The sequence below is a fragment of the Hemiscyllium ocellatum genome, chromosome 10 (assembly GCF_020745735.1).
Source record: "Hemiscyllium ocellatum isolate sHemOce1 chromosome 10, sHemOce1.pat.X.cur, whole genome shotgun sequence".
Taxonomy (NCBI): domain Eukaryota; kingdom Metazoa; phylum Chordata; class Chondrichthyes; order Orectolobiformes; family Hemiscylliidae; genus Hemiscyllium; species Hemiscyllium ocellatum.
In genome coordinates, this window is record NC_083410.1 from 82,705,657 (window position 1) to 82,726,497 (window position 20,841).

At 40.9% G+C, this 20,841-nt stretch overlaps 1 protein-coding gene across 1 annotated transcript in view; it reads right to left on the reverse strand.

Moving 5' to 3' along the window:
* Window positions 1-20,841, reverse strand: part of prkn (parkin RBR E3 ubiquitin protein ligase) — a 1,131,251-nt gene that overhangs the window by 646,597 nt on the left and 463,813 nt on the right. Inside the window, exon 4 of the mRNA XM_060831013.1 lies at window positions 4,016-4,134. Within this exon, the coding sequence (XP_060686996.1) occupies window positions 4,016-4,134 (119 nt within the window). The remainder of the gene's footprint in view (window positions 1-4,015; window positions 4,135-20,841) is intronic.

A 20,841-nucleotide genomic window follows, 5' to 3' on the forward strand; every position in this document is an offset into this window, starting at 1 on the left:
ACTGATCAGGATGCGCGGGGCTGGCCACAACTTGCACAGCTTAGAGGGAATGCTGGTTGTGAGGGAGAAAAGTATGGACGTATGTAGGTTGAAGGGAGGGACCAGAGAATGTGCATGCATGAAGGTGATCATGTCAAACCTTACACCTGAGAGTGGGGTGGACATACACAACCTTCCCCTTCACCTTCACCCTCCCCAAACAACTATCTATAAAGTATGTTGCAAGAAGAGGAATTCCCAGGTTGAAAGGCAACCCAATTCTGGAGCCCATTTTTAGATGAATTCTGTCAAAGCCATGTCAGATTGTGTGGCACCAGAGGCTAACCAAGCTTGGTGTTCATTAAACCGAACTCATTACCTCAGTCCTAGTCCTGATACCCTTTACTGATGAGCAGCATTTAGGGCTGATTGTCTCTCTCTAACTCTGTTTCTCAAGTGAAAAGTTAAGAAATCTTTAGCTTGGCATTTTTTAATGGCCATTTTATTAATTATTAATTTAAATGATCAATTTATTACTTTGGAACTGTTTTTAATTTCTGAAGTTCACATTGACTGTTGTGCCAAACCTCTCCTGAATGATGAGAAATTTAATATTATCTTCACTCCTATGAGAATAACCCAACATGGCTTAGGGTTGGAGGATTTGAGCCATAGGGAGGGACTGTTTTCCCTGGAGCATTGGAGGCTGAGGGGAGACCCTATAGAGGTTTATAAAATCATGAGGGCATGGATAGGATAAATAGACAAAGTATTTTCCTTGGGGTGAGGGAGTTGAACTAGAGGGCATAGGTTTAGGGTGAGAGGGGAAAGATATAAAAGACACCTAAGGGGCAACTTTTTCGCACATTTGGTGGTGTGTGCATGGAATGAGCTGCCAGATGAAGTGGTGGAGGCTGGTACAATTGCAACATTTAAAAGGCATCTGGATGGGTATGGAGGGATATGGGTCAAGTGCTGGCAAATGGGACTAGATTAGGTTGGGATATCTGGTCAGAATGGACGAGTTGGACAAAAGAGTCTGTTTCCGTTTCCCTGGCCCCCAACGCCTCATGTTCACCATGGATATCTAATCCCTCTACACCTCCATCCGCCATGACCAGGGCCTCCAAGCCCTCCGTTTCTTCCTCTCCCGACGTCCACAACAGTACCCTTCCACCGACACTATCATTCGTTTGGCCGAACTGGTCCTCACCCTTAACAATTTCTCCTTCGAATCCTCCCACTTCCTCCAGACCAAAGGGGTAGCCACAGGCACCTGTTTGGGCCCCATTTATGCCTGTCTCTTTGTTGGCTACATAGAACAGTCCATCTTCTGTAATTACACCAGCACCACTCCCCACCTCTTCCTCCGCTACATTGATGACTGCATTGGCGCCACCTCATGCACCTGCGAGGAGGTTAAGAAATTCATCAACTTCACCAATACATTCCACCCTGACCTTAAATTTACCTGGATCATCTCTGACACCTCCCTCCCTTTCCTGGACCTCTCCATCTACATTAATGATGACCGACTTGACACTGACATTTTTTACAAACCCACTGACTCCCACAGCTGAAAATGTGTTGCTGGAAAAGCACAGCAGGTCAGGCAGCATCCAAGGAACAGGAGATTCGACGTTTCGGACATAAGCCCTTCTTCAGGAATGAAGAGGGCTGACTCCCACAGCTAGCTGGATTACGCCTCTTCCATCCTACCTCCTGCAAAAATGTCATCTCGTATTCCCAATTCTTCCGCCTCCACCGTATCTGCTCCCAGGAGGACCAGTTGCACCACAGAACACACCAGATGGCCTCCTTCTTTAGAGACCGCAATTTCCCTTCCCACGTGGTTAAAGATACTCTCCAACGCATCTCGTCCACATCCTGCCCCTCCGCCCTCAGACCGCACCGCTCCAACCGTAACAAGGACAGGACCCCCCTGGTGCTCACCTTCCACCCTACCAACCTTCACATAAACCAAACCATCCACTGACATTTCTGTCACCTCTAAACGGGCCCCACCACCAGGGATATATTTCCCTCCCCACCCCATTCCACCTTCCGTAAAGACCGTTTCCCCATGACTACCTGGTCAGGTCCATGCCCCCCCAACAACCCACCCTCCTGTCCTGGCACTTTCCCCTGCCACTGTAGGAGTTGCAAAACCTGCACCCACACCTCCTCCCTCACCTCCATCCAAGGCCCCAAAGGAGCCTTCCACATTCATTTACCTGCACATTCACCAATATCATTTATTGTATCCATTGCTCCCGATACGGTCTCCTCTACATTGGGGACACTGGACGCCTCCTAGCAGAGCGTTTTAGGGAACATCTCTGGGACACCCGCACCAATCAACCACACCGCCCTATGGCCCAACATTCAACTCCCCCTCCCACTCTGCCGAGAACAGGGAGGTCCTGGGCCTCCTTTACCAATGTTCCCTCACCACCCGACACCTGGAGGAAGAATGCCTCATCTTCCGCCTCAGAACACCTCAACCCCAGGGCATCAATGTGGACTTCACCAGTTTCCTCATTTTCCCTTCTCCCACCTCACCCCAGTTCCAAACATCCAGCTCAGCACTGTCCCCATGACTTGTCCTACTGCCTCTCTTCTTTTCCACTTATCTACTTCACCCCGTTCTCTGACCTATCACCTTCACCCCACCCCCATCCACCCATTGTACTCTTTGCTACCTTCCCCCACCCTCCTCCCTGACCTATCACCTCTATCCCCACTCCCACTCACCTATTGTACTCTATGCTACTTTCTCCTCACCCCCGCCCTCCTCTCATTTATCTCTCCACCCTTCAGGCACTCTGCCTGTCTTCCTGATGAAGGGCTTTTGCCCGAAACGTCGATATTAATCTCCAGAGTAAGTCCAATAGACTCGGGAAAGTAGGAATAAAAGCCTGCAGGTAGCAAATTCTGAAGTACCCCCGTGACCTTTCTTGCACTTTAAAGATGCTTTAAAAATCTAAGTTCCTTTTTAAATCCATAACATTTCACACCTTTTTAGAATTGCAAAACTCAGAAATATCCGACTCACCTTGAGCAACAAACATATTAGCACTGAGAGCAAATATTGAAAGCCTTGCTTAAAGTTCCAGTTTTTTTTTGTCACACTCAGGTAAATTGTCATTAGCATTGACATGGTATATTTGTCAAATTCTTCTTCATGAGGACAGGACTTTAAGAACCCACCATGCAGTCCTCAGTGGGTGACTGGACAGTGTACCATTCCCATCATTCCCACCATTTCCTACTAAACTTGATTTTTAATCTGCAAATGTTGGTGTATACTGAATCGACCATCTCACATTGAGACGCAGATATTCAAATAGCTTACTAAAGTCAGTAATTCGTATGTTACCATGAATACTTTATGTCTCAGTAACAATGATATTTCAGATGATGCTGACAGCACCATCATATAATGTTGAAAATCAAATAAAGTCCATACATTTCCAATGAATAAATCTTTCAAAATAGTACAAAATGGGAGCAATGAGCTCCAATTGCACACCCTTCCACACTATAAACTATCCTTGATTCTATAACCACATTATATTAGCTGTTCAGAGATACATAAATATATCACTTGAGTGCTGTTTATGGATGAGGTTTCCTTTTAGATGTTGATCTTCATTTCCTCTTGATTTCCCTCAACATCAAACAGCAGAAAAGATAGACTATCCAGGTCTTCAGTGACATTGATAAATTGTTCTTGAGCAAATGGGTAACAGCAGTTCTATCAGCTGAACTAGTGACATGACTGAGACTAGTTACACAAAAAATGGTTAGGTGCAGGCAAGCAACCTGTGCTACATTATTAAATGGTGCAGCATGTTGTGAATTGTATCTAACTTGGAAGTTTACATATCATGTACACCATATTTTGTCCGTTTATTCACAGTACTTCTTTAGAGTTCAAGAATTCAAGTTCAGTAGCAGCAGCATCGTATTAAAGTTAAAACTTTTGGAATACCAAAAAATTATACTTAAAGATTACATTACTGCATTAGCTTACCCTGGTTAAAGTCAATGTTCCTTGCTGACACGTGCTACACCGCACCCTTAGTTTCCCAGGCTGCACTGCTTTGCATGTTGCCTTGCAATAGACATAAAATCTGTTGTAAGGTCTTGAACCTGAAAAGTAAAAAAAGCCTGTATTGAAAACCTGTGTTTTAAGTGGTCAACAATCTGGTCTAAAATTAACTTATCTTCCATTACTAAGATGTATATAGATTTTTGCCAATAGTAGCATTCAGCACCAAAATGGACAGTACCAAAATGGATCAGTTCAGTGTTTGAATCAGATGATCATGGGTTCAAGCACTACATCAGAGACTTGAGCACAAATAACTTGGTTGAAACCATAATGTTGCTTGAGTTATCCTTTAGATGCAATACATAATTGAGGTTCTGTCTGCCCCCTCAAGTGGAATGCTCCTATTTTGCAGAACAGTAGTTCTCTCTCATGATCCTACCAAAATTATCTGGACACCAAACAGCAGTACCTGAAAATTTGCTGGCATAAATTTAGCTGTTGCATTTCTTACATTGCAACAGTCAAAACAGTTCAAATGTAGTTAATTGCCTGGGAGATCATGAAAGGTGGTTTGTAGAGATGTAGAAACAAGGTGCAGGAGAATGCCACTTGGCCCTTTCTGCCTGTTTGCACCATTCAATATGATCATGACTCATCCTCTATCTTGGTGCCATATTCCTATTTTCTCGCTATATCCCTTAATGTCTTTAATATCCAAACAAACACCTATCTCTTTCTTTAATCTATTCAATGACTTGGCCTCCATAGCTTTATGTGGTAAAGAATCCCAGTTCCATTTCCCTTTGTGTGAATATAAGTTTACCTTCTTACAAGTGACACAGTGGCTCAGTGGTTAGCAATGCTGCCTCACAGCACTAGGGATCTGGGTTTGATTCCACCCTCGGGCAGCTGTCTGTGTGGAGTTTGCACATTTTCCCTGTGTCTGCATGGGCTTCCTCTGGTGCTCCAGTTTGCTCCCACAGTCCAAAGATGTATAGATTAGGTGGATTGGTCATGCTGAATTGCCTATAGTGTCCAGGGATGTACAGGCTTGATGGATTGGCATTGGGATATGGAGTCGAGAGTGTGGTGCTGGAAAAGCACAGCAGGTCAGGCAGCATCTGAGGAGCAGGAGAATCAATGTTTTGGGCAAAAACCCTTCATCAGGAATAGGATATGGAGGGCTATGGCAAGTGGATCTGCTTCGGATGCTCTTCGGAGGGTCGATGTGGATTCGATATAAGGATTCTTTGAAATAGTGAGGGATATTAAATTGAAATTCTATTCACGAAGGAAGGTAAAGTGAATACTTACAGGAAAATGAGAGAGTTTTTTGATGGCCAGATAATAATTTCTGTAGCATAGATAAGGAATGCACCTTGAGACCTTGCAAAATCCCAAGTGTAGCAGACTTCAAGGGAAATGCCTAGGATATTGAAGATCCCACTGGGCAATTCCCCTACACCTGGAGCCCTCTGAAAGAATCAACTTAAATTGGAAAATTCAGAGACCTCCACTGAAGTTAAGTAAATAGTTACTCAAGAAAGGTTAGAGTAGTGAATATCTAGTCTTGAGTAACTATTAAACTAACCCTCAATTTAACTCACACAACATCAACAACACCTACCCCTGACCCCTTACAGACACCATACCCTGGTCCCTGACCCAAGATTCCATCTCACCACCAGCCCCTCCCCAAGACTGACGTAGACAAACAAAAGACTGGAAGAACATAGCAAGCCAGACAGTATCAGGAAGTGGAGAAGTCAATGTTTTGGGTATAACCGTTCTTCCCCAAGACCTGACAAACATCACCACTGGATCTGCCTCAATACCTGGGACCTCAACTATGTTATCCTACTGCCAGATCTGACTACCCCTTTCTCCTGCTCTGTTCCCAGACCCCATTCCCCAACTCTGCATCCAAACTGCCCTCCCCAACTCTCCTTCCCAACTGGCTGACCTGACCATCCATTCCACCATTCCAATCCCAATGTACTTATCCCATTCCTGACATGACGGCATCCCCAATCCCACCCGTACTCCCTCCACTGTTTCAGACCTTCCCTCCTCCTCCACCATCAGACCCAATAAACTGCTCCAGACCAATCTCCCCTCACACCCGCAGCCAGACCCAAACCCACTCGGAACTCAACACAACAATGCCTTCCTTACACTTTGCCAGACCCAATAGCTCCCACTAAACATAACCTATCCCAAACCTTACCCTTGCCACCTTGTACACTGGCTCCTTACTTACTTGCTACCCTACTCACCTGACATCCTATCCACTTGGCACCCGATCACTAACCCCCACCCGTATGGTATCCAAGCCATCTGGCATCCTACTTACTAATACCCATATGGCATTTTAACCTTCTGGTACCCACCCTCACACTAACTTTACAAACTTTCTTTCCGACAGCAGCTATCACAGTGGATGTCTGTGAATCAGGATCTTACATTTCAGAAAATGGCAGCTGACTGCTGTGAGAAAGAAGACATGGTTTGTCTTCACTGACAGTTCTGTAGTATGAGGTAACTGTCAGAATGGAAGTACAGCTCCTCACTGATCAGAATATCCTGTAAGAAATGCAAGATTCTTTCACAACTAATAAAGGAATAGATTGGCATTCTGCTCCTAAGCAACTAATTGTTTTGTTTTGCAAGGTGGATAGGTGTCTATATGAATATGAGAATAGAGAAGCAAAAATACACAAGTGTGTCAGAAAGCAAACAAGAATATGCTGGCTTCTGCAATTTCGCTGATGCACATTCATCAGTGCATGGGAAAGGTGGATTCGTGTTGAAAATATATGCAAAAAGACAATTTGCTGCACCTCTAACCTCGGACTCTGTTTTAGTTTGCCAGCTTGTCTGAAAGTCTCTGGTTGAATAAGGCAAGGTGACAACAGTGACCAAGCTGAGAAATTGGCGGGCTGAAACCTTTTAAATATCAAAATCTGACTGCTGTTTAGTTTTCCAGGCATTTTTTTTTCTCAAAGGACTTGTTCAGAGAGTTAGCTTTCACTGCCTTGGAGGTGAGTTTTAAGATTGTTTTGCTACCTTGGAATTTTTTAAATTTAGATCTGCATTTTCTAAGTTACAGCCTTGCCAGCAGCATGGAATTGCTTACATAACTCTACCATGGGCTTTTGTGGAGAGGAACAAAGAGACAACAGCAACAGTAATAAGAAGAATAACAGCTACCTTTTCCTCTGGCCCCCTGATGTGCCACGAAGGGTAGCAAACAAATCCAGCTCAGAAAATGAAATATCAGAGTATACAAGCAGAAGATTAAGCTTCTTGACCGTAAGTGAGCATTAGTGCTAGTGGAATTTCAGACTTCAGTAGAAGGTCAATGCTGAAATATACAGCCTCCTGGAACAAGATGGCATTCCAGATGGTTTAAGTGGAAACGAGATGCATCCTGAATTTCTTGATCTCTGTCTCTTTCCTGCTGATGACATCTGCAGAATCTCCCAATCTGCTGCACACAAGCATATTTTACATCCATTTAGCTAACACTGCAACAGATCAGAATTTAAGGGTCTTCAGAATTACTGCTCTGGCCTGATTTGCACAGATTCAGGGATTCACAGATTGCAAATGGGTTACCTTCTAAACACACGGTTGGTGATAATTGTGAGAAGCCTCACTGTGAGTGATAGGTGTAGAGTGGCAATTAGTTGCAGGTAAGTGGTGACAATTCTGATGGAGATTTGAGGACATGCCCCGAAAGAGAGGAAATGGTTGAACCTACAATGCATGTGATAATCTGAGGAATGATGCAGGAGAAAGCTGGAGAAGTCAGAGAGAAGGACTTGACAGTGGAATATGGCATGCATTTTACTACTCTTGCCCTGATGAGAGTCATTTAATCATTAGATTTAGATTTAGATTAAATTACTTACAGTGTGGAAACAGACCCTTTGGCCCAGCAAGTCCATACCGACTCTTCGAAGAGCAACCCACTCAGACCCATTTCTCCACATTTACCCCTTCACCTAACAATACGGGCAATTTAGCATTGCCAATTCACCTAACCTGCACATTTTTGGATTGTGGGAGGAAACTGGAGCACCCGGAGGAAACCCACGCAGACACGGGGAGAGTGTGCCACACAGAGAATTGAACCCGGGTCTCTGGCGCTGTGAGGCAGCAGTGCTAACCACCGTGCCACTATGCCGCCCATTATCTGCACTCAGGGTGCTCACATCTTCTGTCACTTTTGATCATTTCTCATTTCTGCTTGGTCTTAAGGAATCCTGGTTAATAACTGCTATATTTTTTCTGCGAGTTCTTATATCTCATAACATAATCTCCAGAGATGCCTTCCAGAAGCAGGATGGAAGAGGGGTTGGAAGGCTTTCCTAATTATGACTCTTTCATCCAAGTTGCTGGCTCCACATTGCAAATTGTAGAATAGTTTCATTCTGTCCCTGTACTGAAACTTTAACAGATAGGTACAGGTTTTGAGTAATTTCACTTGCTAGAAATGGGATGTTAATGCATTGGGTCAGTTACAATGCCACAGAAAATCCAACTCCACAATCTTTCAAATTCCTGACCTGTTGCTTGGAAACTCATTGTGCACAAACCCAAATGTTAAGATTCAGTTTTAAATATCCAACTACCCCTCTCAGTCATTGAAAAGTAGATCATAAGGAGAAAGCTCAGTAAGTGGGAGAATTTTCATTGCCTTTAAGAAACACAACTTGAGTTGTAGAAACTGAGGAGGACTGCAGTGCCGAATCTTTTAGATTTAAAGCAGTGACACTAAAAGCTATTAGCTGTCCCATAGTAATGGTCTATTTTTACACTTGAGCACTGTAAAAGCCCCAGTACATACATTTAATCAGAGATGATAGCAAAATGGATGGCTAAAGGCATTTTTTATGGCAAATGTGAAGGCCATTAACATTTATTTTGTAGCACTCTGATTGAATTTCTTAAAAGGTAGCTTGGAAGTTTTGAGAATAATGAAGAACATACAAAAAAAAGAGTTAAGTCCTTATTTTCTTTGGATCATTTTACTTGCAGGATAACTTGAAGTTGTCTTAAAACTTGCACATTTTAAGCATTGACCAGCATTAATGACACCAAGAATGAACTTTCAGAGACCTGGCCTCAGGATGGCAAATTCAATTTAATCCAGGCTTACCCTCCTCTATTTAACAAGTAATCAATCTGAATCACGATTATAAACTTTACTAGGTGGAGAAGATATTAGTCTATACTTGAAAGTGGGTGTTTTACCACCCACCCCCTCACCCCTAAATAATTTTCTTTTCTTTAGATTTTATTGATATGTTCAGCCAGAGACAACGATTTCACTGTCTTCCCTATGGAAGTAACAAAACTAGCATGCAGAATTTAGGACTTTGCAAGGTCCTGTCTGTCAGGACAAGCAGACATAGAAGATCTTTTGGTACTATATACAGAACTGAAGTGCTGTCCTAGCCAACATTTCTCCTTTAAGAATACTGCCAAAACTGAATACCTGGTTATTCATACCATTGTTGTTTATAGGGCTTCACTATTCTTTTCCTTCATTAAAATTATAACTAGACTTTGAAATTAATCAATCAGCTGTAAATCCTTTGTCAATCTTATCAGAATGTGACAGTTCTGTATATATGCAGGTTGCTATGATCTCAAACCAATCCACTAACTGTACCCGCCTAGAGACCAGCAACTGTTTTTTAAACATAGACAAGTGTGAGATTCCAGACTTACTAAGAGAATAAAACCAAAAGATTTCATTGTTTTGGTTACTATACAAAGTTGGAACAGGACTGCAATCAAATACATATATTACTTATATTTTAATATCCAGAATTAACTTGAGGTAAAAATGAATGATAAAGTGTGATCAAATAGCTCACACAGCACATCAAATAATAAATGCAATCAAGATGGCTCCAACAGATTTGTCTGTAAATTCCCCACTCCCAGATATCAATGGCAGGGTGAATCACCAAAGCTCATTAAAACTTTACAAGAATTCCAATTCTTCATGTTTGATAATCTAACCTCAAAACCCCTTAAGAGCCACGCCATCATGGTTTCCTAAATAATTGCTCATGTTCTAATTGATCACCCTCCTTCTGTAGGACCATGATTCCCTTGGATTCTGTGTGCTGTTCTCAGGCACAACTCCTGGCTTTTTACTGACAGCTAGACTCACCAAGTTTGTACTGCCTGGCTTTTTCCCATAACCTCTAATCTTGTTCACTTGTAACAAGTGTCACTTAGAATCCCTTCCCTAATGCTAACAGCACAGAACTATTTAATTCCTCTTGGGACCGTTTCCTGAGACCAAACACAGAATCAGTCAAGATTAATTGCTTTACAGTGATCCAGCTAAGCAACAGCACAGCTTAACAGCAATCTGCTCTGTCTGTCTTTCTCTTAAATACTTTCTTCCGTGTCTGACTCCAATTGACTGTTAACTTTCAAACAGTTCTGAGGGACCTATTGAAAACTTGACAGCAGGGTCTGTCCTTATTATTTGGCAGAACTGACTGTAGCAACTGTTGGAACTTGAGTGTAACTAATATTAGAATGCAAAGGTCCTGTATGTTACAATTTTCACTGCTTGTTGGCTGCATAGTGCAAAATTTCTGCATAAAAGTTGTTTATATCAAAAAGGTCATTCTTGGGTGAAGTATACCTAGAAACACAGAATGGTGCGGCACAGATGGAAGCCATCAGCCCAATCATACCTGAACTGGTTCTCCAAAGGAGCAGTGCAACTTGTGCCAATCCCCACTATGATGATGCTGCTCCTTTAATAAGGTTATGTTGTCCTGGGTTTTCTTTTCAGAGAAGTGGTAAAAGTCATAGACTCTGAAAAGTCTGGGTTTGGTTGGGTTTTAGGGACAGTCTGATTAGAGGTGACAGATCCGGACTCAGACAAAAGACTTTTAAGTTTAAGAAAAACACTTGCCCAATAAAAGGGGAGCAGCTAGTTCTCCCAGCTCAGCTTTTCACTGGTTTGATTTTTCTATGGCACTCTGGTTATTCAGTGAAAGCAGTCAAGCAGTTTTTGAAGCTGCTGGACCAAAGAAGCAGGTCCAGGCTGCTCCTCCTCTCTCTCTGACCTCTCTCCTGTAAGAGACTGGGTTTTATTTTAACTTTTGTGACGAGGGGTGTTTATAGGGATTGTTGCAAGTACTGGGAACAGCAAAATTAAGTTGGTATAGTCTGCTGGGGTTTCGGATTGGTAAAGTTATTCAGTATTCTGTTCTCTTTTGGTAATCTTGTAAATAAATTCTGTTTTATTTAAAACTAAATGATTTGACCAAAAGCATCTCTCCTGAAATATTTGCATTAACCTGTTTAAAACAACTAGCAACGTTAGGGTCTGGGCTATTTTCTTGAATTGTTTTGAGGGGGCCTGGTCTGGTCCATGACACCATATATTCTTCTTTGCCCTACATATTCTTCTATTTCAAAAAGTAATCCAATTCACTCTTAAATGCCTCAATAGAAGCTGCTTTCCCCACAGCTTAGACAGTGCACTCCAGATTCCTGCCACTCACTGCATATAAGAATTTCTCATAGTGTCTCCATCGGTCCTTTGAACAATTACCTCAAATCCATGCCTTCTTGTTCTCAATGCTTCCACCAATGGAAATGGTTTTTCAAATTTAATCTGTTCTGACCGTTCAAGGCTTTGAATATCTCTACCAAATCTTCTCTCAACCTACTATTCTCCAAGAAAAGAATAATCCCAACTTTTCCAAATTATCTTTGTAACTGAAGTTTCTCATCTCCAGGACTATTTTCATAAATCCTTTCTGTGACGACCACAAAGAAACTTCCCACAGTGGACTTAAACAGATGGTCCTAAGGATAATGGGCACCAATGAACAAAACTGGTGTCACCCAGCACTACTGAGGTCATCCTGAATGGTGGTAAGTTGCGACCATATGCACTTTCTCCACCTTCATCCTGAAAGATGCCACTAAATGGAAATTGACACTAAACTGTGGACCTCCTTTCTTCTTCACTTGCCCTTCACTCATTTCAACCTTCACCTTATACTTGAACTTTCATATAGTGAAGCAATGCCGGCAGATCAGGCTCTGTAGTCTTAGATGTAACAGCAATAAAGAGCGTTCTGAGAAAGAAACACTAATTCACAATCTAACACTTACTACCACTAGCTCAGATACTGCTGCTGAGCAAATGTTGAAAGCTAATTTTGAGTAAGGATGTGTATGTGTTGAGTCATTGGAAATGAGTGTCCTACAGTTAGGCCAGCGAAATAGCTCAACTTATGCACAAATTCCACACAGGGAAAGGTCACATTACAGTTCTGCTGCAGATTCAAATAAGGACAAATTATAGGAAAACAATGATCAACATCCATACCAAAAATATCCAATCAATGTTCAGGAGCATGGCACTCTAGTCATTGGATAGGAGTGTGGAGGATTAGGGCTCCGCACTTGCACAGGGCATCATGTAGACCATTCCTTTCACCATGCCTGGCTACCTCTGTGAACATCTATTGACTCCTGTCCTAGCTTCCAGTGCAACATTGACAGATGGCTCTGATGTATCAGTGCTGCAGTGGAAGCTCAGAGACAGATCATCCAGACGCCAACTGAAGTCATCCAGACATGAGTGACTGCCACTGATGATCAGGATCTCAGCATTTGAAAGGGATTGCAGATTCTTACGATAGTCTAGCAATCTGTGCTCCAGCACTCTGTGGAAGTATAAGTGGCATGGTGGCGCATGATCCTGCTGTCCTCTTTTAGAATAACTGTAACTCTTCCACAGCTGTCCCTGACTTTTTATATTTACTCATGAAATGTAATTATACAGAGGTCAGAATTACCATCCATCCCTAATGACCTTGAGAAGATGATGATGAGCCATCATTCTGAAACATTGCACTCATGCAGTGTAGGTTTACCCAAAACACAGTTTCAACCATGCTGAGGTGGTGGAATCTAAAGGCAGGTCTGCAAGTTTCAAAGCTATTTTGCTTCATCCTCAAAGGGCATTTTCCCCAGGTGAAAGTCTGTAATCTTCCAACATTTATGTTGCAATTACCATATGGTCCTGTGTAGGACTATGACCTGCAAGTCAGACATTAAGGTGATGCACAAGGATGATTGGCTGTTTGTCTGGAATATTTATATATTGACAAATAAAGTTGTATGAATTTTTTTGGTTTCCTTTATTGATAGATGTGAGCCAATGGAATTTCGCAGAAATGGGTGTAAGGAAAAGTTGGAAAAAAATCCCTTTAACAAGTATTATTCATATGTCTGGGAAAGCACTTATAGCTCAATATCAAAGCCAGCATTCAGTTAATGGCTTCAACTTACACATGTTGCAATGCCACCATTACTGAGGATGTTAGCTCAGTATGTGAGCAATGGTCAAACATGGAGGCGACAGCCTGAATTTGAACTGTTCTTCATGCTCCACATGTTGAGCTAGCACCCACATTTTCCCTAGCCCATATTCAAGTGATTGAGGAATAAACCTTCAGGAGTGGATGCCACTGGTCAAGTAATCCAAAGGTGAAAAGATTTGTGGTTATGCATTTGAATCCCAAATAGCAGATGGTGAAATTTGAATTCAAAGAATCAGCCTGGATTAAAAGCTAGCCTCATGGGGAATTAATACAAAAATCCATCTGGTTTGCAAACTGATCCTTCACTGGGTTTTGAGTATCTGTAAGGTTGTTGTTGAATGTAAGACAGCTGAATCTTGCACAGGGTAATATAGTTACTATGCTTCTTTTGTGATAAATGAACATTGACATACTTCTATTATTCTAAATGATTAAAGACTTAACAGCAATCTAGGTTTATTCAATATGTTGCATCAGTTGTATGATACGTTGATCTTTTACTCTAAATTCTGTGTCCTATGATACTGCACCAATAGCTACCTGACAAAGGAGCAGCACTCCAAAAGCTTATACTTCCAAATAAACCTATTGGACGATAACTTGGTGATGTGTGATTTTTAGCGTTGTCCACCCCAGTCCAACACCAGCGTCTCCATATCATCCTCAGAAATGGTCAAGAAAGCAACTCCATTGTAAAGTAGAAATACATCTTCGTAGACAACTAGCAAACGCCTTTTTCATCCATTCATGGGACGTGCATGTCACTGGCTAGACCAGGCTTAATGCCCATCCTGAATTGCCCTTGAAAGGGTGGTGGAGACTACCTTCTTGAGCTGCTTAGTTCATTTGGTGCAGCTGTAACTGCTGTGTTGGCGTAGTTCCAGGATTTTAACTCAAGGTTTTATCCCATGTATTTCTAACCATCCTCAATGTGCAGGTGATCTCAATTATTAACAAAATATCACTTCTCCATGATAGTCTTCAGCAAACTAAATTAAGAGTTTGTTCTTTCTCCAGAGGTTAATTTTGAAACACAAGAATATCACTCAATAATTGTTTCAAACCTTTTCCTGATATAATATTTCAAAGTGATATTGAAGTTCAGAAAATTTCCCTCATAGACTTTTCCCTCCATCAATGTAGTACTGCTGTGACAACTGCAGACTGTGTTTACACAAGACTTTTAGAATTTTTTTGTAATATGACACAAATTTGGATGGAAGGGTGAGGAGGATACAGAAATCTTGCAGTGTGATTTGGAAAGGTTGAGTAGTTGGTCTATTACATGGTATTCACAAATAGGAAGGTACAGTATTATTTGAATGGCTGTAAGTTAAGATAAATGAATGTTCAATGAGAGCAGTGCGCCTTTGTGCACCATTCACTGAAAGTAAGCTTGTAGGTACAACAGGCAGTAAAGAAGACAAACGGTATGTTGCCTTCATAGTGGCCAATATAAATTTGAGTACAGGAACAAGGATGTCATATTGCAATCGTACAGGGCACTGTTGAGGCAATACTTAGAATATTTCGTGCAGCTTTGGTTTCTTTATCTGAGGAAGGATATTCTTGCTATAGAGACAGTACAGTGAAGGTTTACCGAATTGATTCCTGGGATGGCAGGACAGGCATATGAGGTGAGATTGAATCAGTTAGGATTATATTCATTGGAATTTAGAAGAATGACTGGTATTCTCATAGAAACCTATAAAGTTGTAACAGGAATAGACAGGTTAGATGCAGGAAGTATGTTCATGATGTGAGTGAGTCCAGAAACATGTGTCATAGTTTAAAGATCGGGAATAAACCAAAACCATGCATCATAGTTTCAAGATAGGGATTAAATCAGAACAAAGTGTCATAGTTTAAAGATAGGGAATAAACCAGAACCATGCATCATTATTTAAAGTTAGGGATTAAACCAGAACGATGCACCATAGGTTAAAGATAGGGAATAAACCAGAACCATGCATCATAGTTTAAAGATAGGGATTAAACCAGAACAATGCACCATAGTTTAAAGCTCGTGAATAAACCAAAACTATGCATCATAGTTTAAAGGTAGGGATTAAACCAGAACGATGCGCCATAGTTTAAAGATAGGGAATAAACCACAACCATGCGTCATAGTTTAAAGATAGGGAATAAACCAGAAACATGCACCATAGTTTAAAGATAGGGATTAAACCAGAACGATGTGCCATAGTTTAAAGCTAGGGATTATACCAGACCAATACGTCGTGGTTTAAAGAGATGGGGGGAAATAAACCTGTTAGGACTGCGATGAGAAGTAAACTCTTGACAGAGAGTGGTGATTCTATGGAATCCACTGCCATAGAAAGTGGCTGAGACTAGAACGTTATGTGTTTCAAAGGAAGTAGACATAGTTCTTGTGGCTAAAGAGATCAAGGAAAATGGGGCAGGGCAGAATTAGAGTATTGAGCTCAATGAGCAGTCTTGAGGAGTCTACAGTCTCCAAGACTTTACAGCATTATGTAACTGCTAGTAATTGAACGTTTAGGCCAGTAATTCCTTTGAGATTGTTAGACTGCTTCAATTCTTGTTTAATTTTTAACTATTTGAACTCATTTTGATGGTGGGATCTAACCTTCACGAGGCATTTTTGTGTCTCCAGAATTTGTAATTAGGTCCTTATTTGACTGAATAAACCCTCCAGTCTCCATGGTTTGCTGATGGGACTTCATTGCAGTGTCCAGCTATCATGTTTATACCTCAATAATTTCTGAATATTGAGTATTGTCACAATCCTATTTGGGGTCAAGAGTGTGGTGCTGGAAAAGCACAGTAGGTCAGGCAGCATCTGAGGAGCAGGAGATTCAACGTTTCAGGCAAAAAAGAAGAGCTTCTCTCTGCTCTCCTGCTCTCATGCTCTTCGGATGCTGCCTGACCTGTTGTGCTTTTCCAGCATCGCACTCTAGACTTGAATCTCCAGCATCTGTCGTCCTCACTGTCGCCTACAACCCTATTTAGACCTATGCATATCTTTTTCTCTCATTGCTCTTTCATTTTCTGCTTGCAGTTGTTGAATGAACACTTGATGGCCTGTTTCCAAAGTTTGATGTGTTTTTTTCCAAATGTATCAAGTTCATGTTGATATTCTTCATGTTTGACTGTAAAGATGTGCTGCACAAAAATGGCTTTTGTCCATAAAGGTGGGGCGTCATCCACCCTGTCTGAAACTTCTGTCTCCACAAATCCATGTTAGAGCTGTGAGACCTCTTTTTTGCATGAATGAAGGGCCCGTTCTAATTTCAAAAACCAAGACATTTAATTGTTGTGGTCACGTTGATGGCTGTTGAAATGTTTAAATCTTTACTTGGGTTCATTTGTGATTGAACTTTTATAAAGTGTTCTTCTTGTGTCTCTTCAGTGGTCCAGCCTTCATCACAGGGAACAATTTCTTCATCTAACTGTGATTGCTGTTGCTGTTCCAACCTTTTGCATGTCCTTGATAGGATCCATGAAACAAGCAGACAACTTTACCTCTTCGTTACCTCTTCAACAAAGGCGTGGCTCTCCTCGAATAAACAGCAGAGACTTCACAAATAATGTTATATGAACCCAAGAATAGAGGAAGGTATCAGGCCTCTTACTCATTAAATGAACAACACGTGCAATAGATTCCTTTCTTGTCACTCTACAGAAACAGCAAACTAACATCTAAAATGTCATCTTCCGGCTGGCCACCTTTATGTTTGCCACCTTGGTTTCCCACAATTTACAACTTTTCTGTTGAGAAAAGTAAAGAGTCTGCATTACATTTTTGAAGACCTAGGGTCGGAGTATCTGAAGTGGAAAATTATTACTGAAACATTGAGTTAGCTTCAGTGTCTGCTAACCAAAGAATTTTCAAACTGCACAAGCAATGGCTTTTGCCTACAAGCGGGACATCATCCATCCTCCCTGAAGCTTCCACTAAACGACATTGGAACTGTGAGACCTCTTTCCTGCATGATGATTTGTAGGTGCCGGTGTTGGACTGGGTGTACAAAGTTGAAAATCACACAACCCCAGGTTATAGTCCAACAGGTCTATTTGGAAGTACTAGCTTTTGGAGCGCTGCTCCTTCACCACTTGATGTTTCTTTTTTGATTTTTAACTTCCTGCATGATTGAAGAGTTCTTTCTAATTTCACAATCCAAGACGTCTCAGTTGTTGGGGCCACTTTGCTGGCTGTCAAAATTTTTAAAGCTTTACTTGGGTCAATTTGTGATTGACCCAATGATTGATCCAATTAATAAGGAAACATAATGGTTACGAGTGACAAACAGGGTCCATATGATATCATTTCGATTACAACATAGTGTAGAATGCATGTGCCCATTCCCCCTGATTTTGAAACGTCCTGTGACCCAATGTTGAGTAGAGCATAATCTAAAATGTTCTGGCTCAATCATGGACAAGAATCCAAAAAAAAGTCTGACCTTGCCTCCAATTTTAAATTAGATTTTTTGTTGCCTTTAACTATGCTATTTGCATACTAAAATTACTCTTGTTGGGCTGAAAAATTTGTGGAGTAAAATTCCTCCCTTAGGCCTGCTATATCTCCCAAGAAAAATATAATTTGGCTGTTCAGGGTTCACTATTACCTGGACACTTGTGGACTGTAGTTGTCTGTTTTCTTGCTTCTGTGTTGTCAATGCAGCTCTGTACTGGCCACCGTCTGGACTCTTGGCCGCCTGTATAACTAGCTAGACCTAACTCCTGTGAGTTGGTTCTCTTAATGGTTTTGATCACTTTGTTTTTGGTTGCCCTTCCTGCTGGTTAACCTTCAAAATGCTATTTTCTTTCCCATCTCTTTAAAGTGCTCCAATTCACTATTATTTTATTTACTGCTGCTAATTATTTTTCTTTGTGATGTGCCATGTTCTCTGCTCTGTTTTCTTCTGTATTTTATCAGCTTTCATGCTGGCTTTCTCACTTTCGCTGCAGTTTACTGTCTAGATAGGCTGTGAAGTTTGTCGCTTATTGCTTCCTGGTGCTGCTTAGTTTCTCTTAAGTGTTTCACCCCACTGCTACAAATGCATCACTGGCTTGGTTCCATTCTTCACTCGTAACAACATTCTGTCTCTGGGCTTTATTTCAGGTATTCCTTGCTGCTTGTTTCTGGTTCTGTTCATCTGGTCACCATCTGTCACCATGCAATACACTTTATAAATGAACATTAACAACTTTTATTGAACATAAATATATACAAGTAACAGTAAAAGAGGTCATCTTCTGAAAGCTTACAGGTAAAATCTCTAGTTCTATGTGATCAGACAGCACTATTAAATTGTTCCTTACGCACATGCTCAGTGGCTACTTTTAAGAGTAAAGATATCAATAAGCCTTTAATCCACGGGATTTATGATGATACTTATTGGCCTTGTATTAAATACCTCAAGCAACAAGAAGATGTTAATGAATTGGCTATTTAAGAGATTCAGTTAACCCAAGGGTGGACTGGCCCCAACAATCTCTGATGCCACTGACAAAATGTTAGCAGTGGTGGGAAAACAAAACGTACTGAGTCCAAAATTTTATGTAACTTCCTTCAGTCCATTCTAAGGAGAGGAACAAAAGGTCCAATTGTGGATTTTAAAATTCTCATCAGTGTGACCAAATCACTCCTCCTCTATGCCTACTTTTGTAATTCCCTCCAGCCCGACACCCTTTCAAATGACTTGCACTCATCTCATTCTGGATTCTTGAGAATTGATCCCTAAAGCTCTTTACCTCACTCTCATCCCTAGGCACAATTTAAAAGTTACTTTTCTAGCCAAAATTTTGGGCATCTGTCATCAAACCTCTTTATGTATGCAGTATGAAATTTGTGCCTTGGGTTCCTTTAATTGTTTTTATGAACTTCTGAAGAAACTTTTAATAGTTCACATCAATTATAAAGGAATCATTGCAATTTTCTTGGTTAATATGAAATCCTGGTCCATGTGACCTGGGAACACCAACTGAAAGCAATACTGACATAGAGAAGGTTAAGATACAGATTCATCTGAACTTGTTGATGCAAACGATAGCATGGGCACAAGGTGGTTAGATCAAAGATGCAAGCACAAAGAAGAAGCAGATAGGAACTGAAAAGAGGACATAGAATTCTGTAAGGTTAAGCCAGCAAAGCTCTCTCTGCTTAGATATTTTTTCCTCTTTGGCAGTAAGAAGTAAAATAGAATGCCGGAAGCTCTTGGGAACCAATGTATGAGAGAGCTAAAATGGACTGATTCCTAAAAAGCCTTACAAATACCTCAAGTGTTTAAAATACCTCTGGGTTTGTATCAGAAGTAGCCAAACCATGAACTTAGGTGTTACTGTTTGGTGGACTGAAAAGGAACTCTGGAAAACCACATCATTCGGACTGTTATGACCTGAGGGAGAGCAGGGCTATAGAAGAGTGACTTGCTGATGGTAATGCATCCACGGGCTGACAGCTGTCATTGGACAGGACTCCTGACCTACCCTATGTGAATAAAGAACAGTATACTGTGTAACTGTGTGGCTACAAAATACCATAAATGCTGAATGTACCTTCAACCCACAGCTGTTACCAGCCCACATGGATCTGTATCTTCACCTCCTCTATGCTTTCAGGTCAGGTGTTTCCAGGTCACATGCACCAGTAATTATGTTACTCAAGAAAATTGCAAAGATCCCTTTATAATATATGTGAACTATTAAAAGTCTTTTTAGATGTTCATAAAAGCAACTAAAGAAACCCTAGAAACAAAATATCATACTGCACACATAAGGTGTGATCACAGAAACCCAAAATCCAAGCTGAGAAAGTAATTATTAAATTGCTTATAGGGAAGAAAGTGAAGTGGAGAGGTTTAGGCAGCAATTCTCAAGAATTGCTTATGGTTGTTTAAGACATATCTTTGTTGCATGTACTATTTCACTATTAGTTATTAATCATTAGCATTGGTTCTGATTTGCTTTAAAGTAAGAGTTATAAATAGTGAAATCTTGTTAATTTTCAATTCATTTAGTAAATTTTGTATTTTTACTTTATGATTCTCTTGTGGGGATCATAACATAATTAATAGCATAAGTACCCTTTTAGTAACCTAATCATTTTTAATGGCTGCTAATTAATTTTTCTGGTTCAAAAATTAGCAATTAAAAGTGCAGAGCTTCATTGCATTAAGAGGTGAATTGATATTGAAGATGTTTTTAAATATATTTCTTCTTACTTTTCCACTCTTATTTTTCTCTTTCCTTTAATCCAATCATTCAAGCCATCTCATTTTATTTCTCTGAATCTGATTTGGAACCCAATTCACACAATCCAGTTTGCACTCCTTCTCAGTTCATCTATTGCTTATTTCTCAATGATTAAATTTCATTGATTAAGAAAATATACTTTTGACCCTGCCATTCATCGAAGTCACATATGCCCTAATGTGC